Raw genomic sequence first — 8,276 nt, forward strand, 5'->3', positions numbered from 1 at the left:
TGTCCTGCCTATACTCCTTCTCCAATCCGATTGCCCCCTGTCCGATTTCCAATAATATCCCTATCTTCTCCTTCCGCAGAACTTTCATCATCGACTTCAAGGACACAAGGGACTTACTCAAACCTGGTTCTCCTTGCAGTGTTGCTTGAATCTCCCCCACCCGGAACTTCATGGTAAGGGTCTGCCAATTAACATGCATCCTCCCGAGTGTGCCCAGCCACTGCATCCCTAGGATGACATCCGAGCTCCCTAGCTCCAAAGGCAGGAAGTCCTCCACGATTTCCAGCCCAGCCAGGGAAAGCCCCACTCCCTTGCAAACCCCTTTTCCTTGTACTGAAATTCCCGTGCCCATTACCACCCCGTAGCCTTCTGTTCCCACCACAGGAATTCCTAACTTCTGTACTAGTGCCGAAGAAATAAAATTGTGTGTAGCACCACAATCCACCAAAACCACCACTTCTTGGGGTCCTACCCGTCCCCTCATCTTCATGGTCTTCGGTGTGGTAAGCCCCACCACCGAGTTCAAGGATATTTCCACCATCTCCCCCATTTTCGGTGCCTCCGTTTCATCCATCTCCTCAGCAACTTCCTGGACTTCTCCCTCATCTTCCATGAGTAACACCTGCAGCTCCTTCTTCTTACAAACATGGCCTGGATTGTACCTTTCATCGCACCTAAAACACAGCCCTTTCTCCCTTTTGTTCTGATACTCAGTTTCAGACAAACGTCTAAAGGTCATGGAGTTATTAGGTTCAGATCTATTACCTGTCGGTCTCTCATGAAGCGGTGGAGTTCTGTTCCACGTGGAGGGTTGGACCCTGAAATTAGTGTGGAGGCCAGGAACTGGGACTCGGCCGTGGCTTTGGTGTGGGCTCCTAGGCTTGCGTAGCATCTCGTTGTGCTCTTCCACCCTTTTGGCTAGGTCCATTATCCAGCCCAATCCCTTGGGCTGGGCCATACGTACCTCGGCCCGAATTTCAGGCTTTAGACCATTAATAAAATTCCTCTCCTGGATGGGGTCTGGAATATCCACCAACGAAGCTGCCAAGAGTTCGAACTGTCGGCGATACTCATCCACCGGCCCCTCCTGCCGTAGAGCTAGGAACTGTTCATACGACGAGCCTTCCTGTGTCGGACGGAACCGGTCTTGGATCATCCTCTTCAAATCCAACCAATCTCGAATTGCTCGTCGCCCATCAGCCCACTGGAACCAAGCAAGGGCATCTCCATCGAGGTTGATGACAGCGGCGTCCAATTTCTCTGCCTCCGTCAAGCGATTCATGTTGAAAAATCGCTCTGTCCGAAATACCCAGCCATCGGGGTTGTTTCCGTCGAAGATCGGCATCTCCAGTCTCCGTCCTCGTCCTTTGTACCTCCAATTAGCTTCCCGATGTCCGCCGGTTCGATCCGTCTCCTTTGCCTCGAACGACGCTTGGTGGGGGTGAGAATCCTCCGGCCGCTCCTGTCGGCGGTCCGCCGGCGCCATCTGCGACTTCAACCACATCTCTAGCTTCAAGTTAAGCGCGGCCATCCCTTTCTCCAGCTCGGGAAGCTTCTGCAAGTCCCCCTTAACCGACTCGATCTCACGCTGGACATCCCCCATACCGTGCCGATCTGCTCCTCCATGATTCCCCGCCGTTCCTCCACTTTCTTGGCCGCCATTCTTCCCGGACCGTGTGCTCTGATACCAAATTGATACAATCTGGAATAATTGTGACGAGTGATGGAAGAATTCTGAGCAAGAAATACTTTGTTTTATGTTTATTTCAAGTAAAAGCTTTTGTACAAGTAGAGATAAATTCGCAGACTATTGGAGAGGTCTGCTAGCTCTCCTCCTAGATATTTCACTACTCACTAAACAATTGCCTGCCTTCCCTCTATTCCCTCCTCCCCTTTTATTCCCTGCTCCCAATAAGACTCATGGAATATCCTAACTAACTCTAACGCAATCCCGAGGCACTCCTTCTAACCAACTTCCTCCTCGAGAACTCCTTCAGCACCCTCCACATAATCCCTTTCCTGTCCTTGGGCTTTCGTCTAGGCCTTTGGTCTCCTAGCATAGGTGAACCTGATCGGGGCCTTAACATGATGCTAACTTGGTAAATCCATATATCTAGGATTTACTAACTATATTCAGGATTTACTATTAGAATTTGTATTGTTCTTTTTCAAGTGACTCTAACTTGGTAAATCATGCATATACCTGGATTTACTAAAAGAAAGGGAAAAAAATAGCAAGAAAAGGATAAAATTGAAAACATGAAATGGTTTATTAATTTTTATACATTGGTAAATTAGCCATTTACTTCTATAAGGTTTAAATGTAGGCCTATTTCCTAAAATTTCCCCATTTTATTTTGTTTTCTCAACTGTAGTTTCTAATTTTTGCTCCTTTTTTGTTTTCTTGTTGACTTTTTATTGTTGTTTTCGACTTCCCACGTTGTTTCTCATATATTGTTGACACTCACTATCCTTTTTTTTTTTTTTTAATTTTTGTGGACAGCTCACTATTTTATTTGCATTCCTATGTTTCCTAGATATTTGTGCTCAGGTGTTTATTGTCGTTTATAGTTCTTTGCGATATCGTCGTTAGGGTAAATTTCATAAATGGTCCCCAAATTTTTTAAAAGGTGACTTTTTTTTTGACGAAACAAACCCCAAATTATTGAAAAGGCCGCAATGTAGTCCTCTCTGTCAAATTCCGTTACATTTTTAACAGAATCAATCATGTACAAGGCATGTGATCTTGTTAAAGAGGGTGTTTTGATAAAATACCAAGCCTAGCTCTCCTTCTCTCTCTTTCTCTCTCTTTCTCTCTCTCATCTCTCTGCTATCTCCTTCCCTCTCCTTCTCTCTCTGAGATTATCTTTCATGTCAATCTCGTTTTCCAAAGCAGGTATCCTCCAATTCATTTGTGAATCACAGACCCATAAGCCATTATTACCATCCCCTATATACAAACGAATGACTCTTCTTCAATTTTTATTCTTAATCAAATGCAAATCATTGATACCCCTTAATTAAGAAAAGAAAATTCTACACCCAAAATTTAAAGTTTGATTCAGAGCAGACTGACCTATAAGCTAGAGCTAGTAGTAGTTGCTAAAGCAGTCGATTGCTCTCCCTTACTCCACCTACAAAACTCCAATAACTTCTAATAAATCAGTTTCCAATCATCAAAAACATCATATTTCGGATCTGGGTAATTGAGAAAACAACAAATTTCTATTGAAATCTCACTAACAATGAAAACAGAACAGAAAAAAAAAAAAAAAAAAACCTTAACTGGGCAGAAGTGGAGTGAGAAGAAGAGGAAGGGGAACTTCCGATATGAGGATGAGTAGAGAAAGCTTGGACCCAGCCATTGACGTTGACGACGTTGAACTAGATATCTCGAGCGGCCACGGAAGGACCGGAAGGCGACGCCGGCGAAGTGGCCGCGGAAGGACTCACTGGCTGCGGCCGGGTTTGTTGGTGGAAGCAATGGCGGTCGCCGTCCGAGGAAGCCGCGGCGGGGGAGGAGGTTTTGGTCGAAGATTGGGGCGGAAAAAATATTAAGATAACAATAATTAAGGACATTTTCGTCTTTTTAGCCAAAATATGGGCCATATCTCACGTGCACTGTACCATTACCTTTTGGACGACATTTGACGGAAAATACTACATTGCACAATTTTCAATAGTTTGGGGTTCGTTTCGTCCAAAAAAAAAAGTTTAGGACTAAACTGTCACCTTTTAAAAAATTTGGGGACCATTCGTGCAATTTACCCTTGTCGTTATTTTGTTGTTCGACTTTTTATTGTCATTTTCCTCTTTACCGTCTTTTGTCTTCGATTCATGGTTTCAAACCTTTCTTTTTCACTCGTTGGTTTATTGTCATTTAGTGTCGGCAGAGAGAGTCAATTAGGGATTTTATCCCGTTTTAGTCATGATCCTAGAAGAGTATTAGGATGTGTATCTAGTGTAAATATGGAAAGTCAACTTAGTAGAATAGGGAATAGGAAACTGTCAATATTTTATTTTATTCCTTTCCTTTTTTGTGTAATCCCGTGTACCTCCTCCTACCTATAAAGAGGGCATTGTATTCATTCAATAAAATTATTCTAGACACAATTTTATTCTACCTTCTAAGTTTTAGAATACTGATGTTTTTCTAGTTTTGAAGTCTTTGGTATTTATTTTGCCGTTGATGTTTGTTGTCATTTTGTTTTTCTCTATTGTCATTCTCCTTTCGCTTGTTGTTTGGGGGGTTTTGTTGTCGTTTTCACATATATATATTATCATTTGCTGATATTTTGTCGCCTGAATTTGTAATTTTTTTTTTTGTTGTCGTCTGATTTTCTATTATCGTTTTTCATAGTAAATTGCTTGGAATATTTCAATTTATTTCAATCTAATTCTTTGACCGTTGTATTGATGGAAGAGATCTCCTTCCAACTTTTGCCCCTTTTCAGAGATCACATTACATTATAAACAGCAGGAAATCGTTAGTACTTTTTTTAATATGGTAATTAAATTGATCTCAGAGGCTCTTTGGGGTTTGGTGAGGAAGCACTGCAATCTCTACCAGGGAAAATTGGAACCCAGGTAATTACTTTCACTATAGTATGCAGAACTGTTTCTTTATTCTTCTGGGCATATTGACTGTGCTCAGATTTTTCTTTTAGCTCCTAATCTATGATGTTTGAGCAGGATGTCAATGATGTACTCACGGCTATAGATCATGTCATTGACGCGGGAAAAGCTGATCCATCGAAAATTGCTGTGGTCGGCGGTTCCCATGGTGGCTTTCTCACAACTCATTTGATTGGTCAGGTATGCGTAATTTTGTGAGGCCCCCTACTGTACAACGAGTCAAGTATGGTCGGTCTTGTAATGCTTTTTCAGGTCTTAGATGATGGTCAAGTAATGTGGAAATTTGAGAGGAAAAATTGAAGGAATTGTATATTACATGACAATTACAACCGGTTTATATACAGGAGCCCTAGCCTATAGAAACGGCAATCACGTCCCATAATATGTGGGATATCACACTAAAAAAGGAAACTAACCAAATCAACCTAATTCTAGGGAAACTAACTATTATATTCAAACTTTCCTAATTTAGTCTATACACGTGTAAAACACATTCTTCCACAAGTAACATCTGGACTAATGCATTCTTTTGTTGTCGAGTCTCATATGATAAAAGCAGCTCAAATTTCACTGGCGCGAAATATCGGACTCTTCTTCTTGCATGTTTTTACCTGCATTAGTTTTATTCTCTTTCATTATTGTACGATTTGTCAGATTTTATATACAATCTGATTGCTCTGGACTGGACTACTAACTGATGCTTCAACAAGCAGAAATCTGAACTTAGATGCTAGATGACTTGAATTTTCAGGGCCGCAAAATTTGTTTATGGACCAGCTGCCTTGCTACATTATTTGCTTCACTTGTCATTTTATCTTTAGTTCTCTTTTCCTATACTTGTCTTCCCTAGCAGATACGTATTTATGCTAAAAATCAGATCATTTTGCGTCGGAAATGCTGCAGGCACCAGATAAGTTTGCTGCAGCAGCAGCGAGGAATCCTGTTTGTAACCTTGCATTGATGGTTGGTACAACAGATATCCCTGATTGGGCTTATTTTGAGACCTATGGAAGCCTAGGTAAAAACAGCTTCACTGAAGCACCTTCGGCGGAAGATCTGATTGCCTTTCACAAGAAGTCTCCTATTTCCCATCTCTCAAAGGTATGGGTTTTGTAGGTTAGTCTAGTACCGTCATGGACGCTTTCTAATAGAAGCACATTAACAAGGAGCAAAAGCCATTTCAAACGTTCAAATTCAATGCACAGATAACTTGCTTAGTGCTTAAATGAATCTGATGTAAAAATTATTGAGTTGAAAATCTGGTAGTTTAAAATTTTAAAATTTGAAGAGTTACTTAACAGTAGTCCATGAAGGGTCCCATGCTGTAGTGGTAAAAGGACGAATTTATAAAAACACATACAAAGGTTCCAAGCTTCAGAGGGACCATTCTAAGAAGCAGTAGCTGTACTCTTGGCACCGGCATTATCCCAATAAATGTACGAAATTGAAAAAGAAAAGATATACTGTGACTGAAAATATCCCAAGACTGAAGTTCCTTGCTATTCTATCTCACTCTGTAGAGGATCCATTCTAATGTTAAAGGCCTGGGATTGTGAAGCACATAAGGGCTTGATTATTTAAAGTTACCACTTTATGTATATGTAGAACAGGTTTCGAATAGATTTTCGGTCTCCCTAGCATAGTGTTTTTAACTTTGTTGGCTTAGAACTTTTTGATATGCATTCTACTTCACCTTGGGACCTTAAAACATTCTGACCGGTTGACTCGGAACAGTTATTTATTCTTTTATGATCTCTGCAGGTGAAGACACCCATCCTCTTCCTTGTGGGTGCGCAGGATCTTCGCGTTCCATTTTCTAATGGGTTGCAAGTAAGTTATTGGGTTCCCCTTCTAAATTTGAATACTACTTTAGTTAGTTCGTGCTATTTTTATCTTGTATAAGAAATTGAACACAATTAAAAACTATTACATTCTATATACGTTGGCATCATGCTATCCTACTACTAATTTTCATGTTTACGATTGGCAGTACGTTCGGGCGCTAAAGGAGAGGGGCGGAAATGTTAAGACTATTATGTTTCCCAATGATGTTCATGGAATTGATAGGTCAAGATTTCCAAAGCTAAATTGTCAAGTAATTCGATGTTTTGATGAATGTTTATGGAGTATAACGAGTTTTCTTTTTCTGCAGGCCTCAATCAGACTTTGAGAGTTTTCTTAATATTGGAGTTTGGTTCAAGAAGTATTGCAAATAAGCAATGGCACATAGCAGTTCAAATAAGTGCAAAACTTGCTTTGTTCAAAAGTACAAGTAATTGAGGACTTGGAATCTCTATTCAATTTCAAGTTCAATATCGTACAAGTGATTTCTCAATAAAAGAATTTTTTAGTTAGTTTTCTTGATTGATTTTTGAGGTTTGTGAAACCCTTTGTAACAGAACTCCTCTCCTACTTTTAAACAATTTCAAAGCTTAAGCCCGTTTAGTTCGCTGATTTGAGTTTTCAGTTCGAGTTGAGATCTGATTTTATGTGAAAACTTTTTACTGTAGTAAAAAAATTAGATGTGACGGTTTCTGAGAATTTTTTATTGTAACAAAACTTGAATTGGTGAAATAAATGGTGCCTTATTTGGTAAAGGAGTTGAACCTTGAGTTTCAACCATTTGGATTTTGAACGGTGAGGTTTGGACTTAGATTCAAACCTTGAGAACCAAGGGGGATTTGGATTTAGAAATCATTTTATTTTGAATAAGCAAAATAAGGTGGATATATATATATATATATATATATTTTGTTACTTTTTAAAAATAAACACTAGTTTCAACTTAAATGTGGGTTCAAATTCTTAAACCCTCCTACGACCCTTAAAAGTCCTCTCAAAAGATTCAAAGTCCTAAACTACAAAATAAAAAACCAGTTTTTAATCCAAAAATGTTATCAACACTCATAGTCATACAATTGTAAGTATTGCATCTCTAAATTTGAAAAGGTATCCCTTCAATTTTTATTTTTAGACCATCTCCAACCGAGTGGTAAAGTGCTGATTTGCCGCTCGGTTTGCACTCTAATCAGGCGCTATTACGCCATGGCATTTTGCTTTTTTTTTTTTTTTTTTTTTTTCAAGAAACGTTGCCGCAGTATTGTTCACTTAGCGCAATTGTGCTTTTTTCTCTCTTTTTTTGTTGTTGTTATCTCTAAGCTTTCAATTTTATAAAGTTACACCTTCAATTTTGATTCTTAATAGTTTTATTCTATGACACTAAAATTAATAAAAGATTTATGAAATTTATAAAAAATAATCACGTCCTAATCACCTATAGTATTTGAAACTTTTATGAAAATAGTTGCCATAAATAAAAAAGTGTTCTAGTTTTAAGGGTTTTAACCACGATGAAAAGATAATTTTACTTTGTGTGGTTTTATTCATACAACTTTTTTTATTGTCCACACTCCCTTTTAAATTAAAATTTCTTATTATAAAATATCCTCTTATAAAATGACAAGATAGGACATTATAGTAGACCTAATTATGTAATTGAATTTTATTATAAATAAACTAATAGTAGGTTTTTTTTTCTCTGCACACAACCGCATGCCATATCCTAAAAAAGAAACGCTTAAATCACTTTTTTTGTAACTCTCTTTGTTACTTTTTACATTCACTGTTTACCACATGTACTC

General features: G+C 38.9%; 1 protein-coding gene across 1 annotated transcript in view; it reads left to right on the top strand.

Annotated features, from left to right (window-relative positions):
- The window catches only part of LOC21393572 (acylamino-acid-releasing enzyme 1), a gene marked incomplete at its 5' end in the record, with an annotated part of 12,485 nt that extends 5,497 nt beyond the window's left edge, over positions 1 to 6,988 (top strand). The window contains 6 exons of the mRNA XM_024162271.1: positions 4,527 to 4,587; positions 4,693 to 4,815; positions 5,539 to 5,736; positions 6,397 to 6,465; positions 6,626 to 6,702; positions 6,788 to 6,988. Of these exons, the coding sequence (XP_024018039.1) occupies positions 4,527 to 4,587; positions 4,693 to 4,815; positions 5,539 to 5,736; positions 6,397 to 6,465; positions 6,626 to 6,702; positions 6,788 to 6,851 (592 nt within the window). The remainder of the gene's footprint in view (positions 1 to 4,526; positions 4,588 to 4,692; positions 4,816 to 5,538; positions 5,737 to 6,396; positions 6,466 to 6,625; positions 6,703 to 6,787) is intronic.
- Positions 6,989 to 8,276: the final 1,288 nt, after the last annotated feature.

Source organism: Morus notabilis, unplaced genomic scaffold (assembly GCF_000414095.1).
Source record: "Morus notabilis unplaced genomic scaffold, ASM41409v2 Scaffold266, whole genome shotgun sequence".
Lineage (NCBI taxonomy): Eukaryota > Viridiplantae > Streptophyta > Magnoliopsida > Rosales > Moraceae > Morus > Morus notabilis.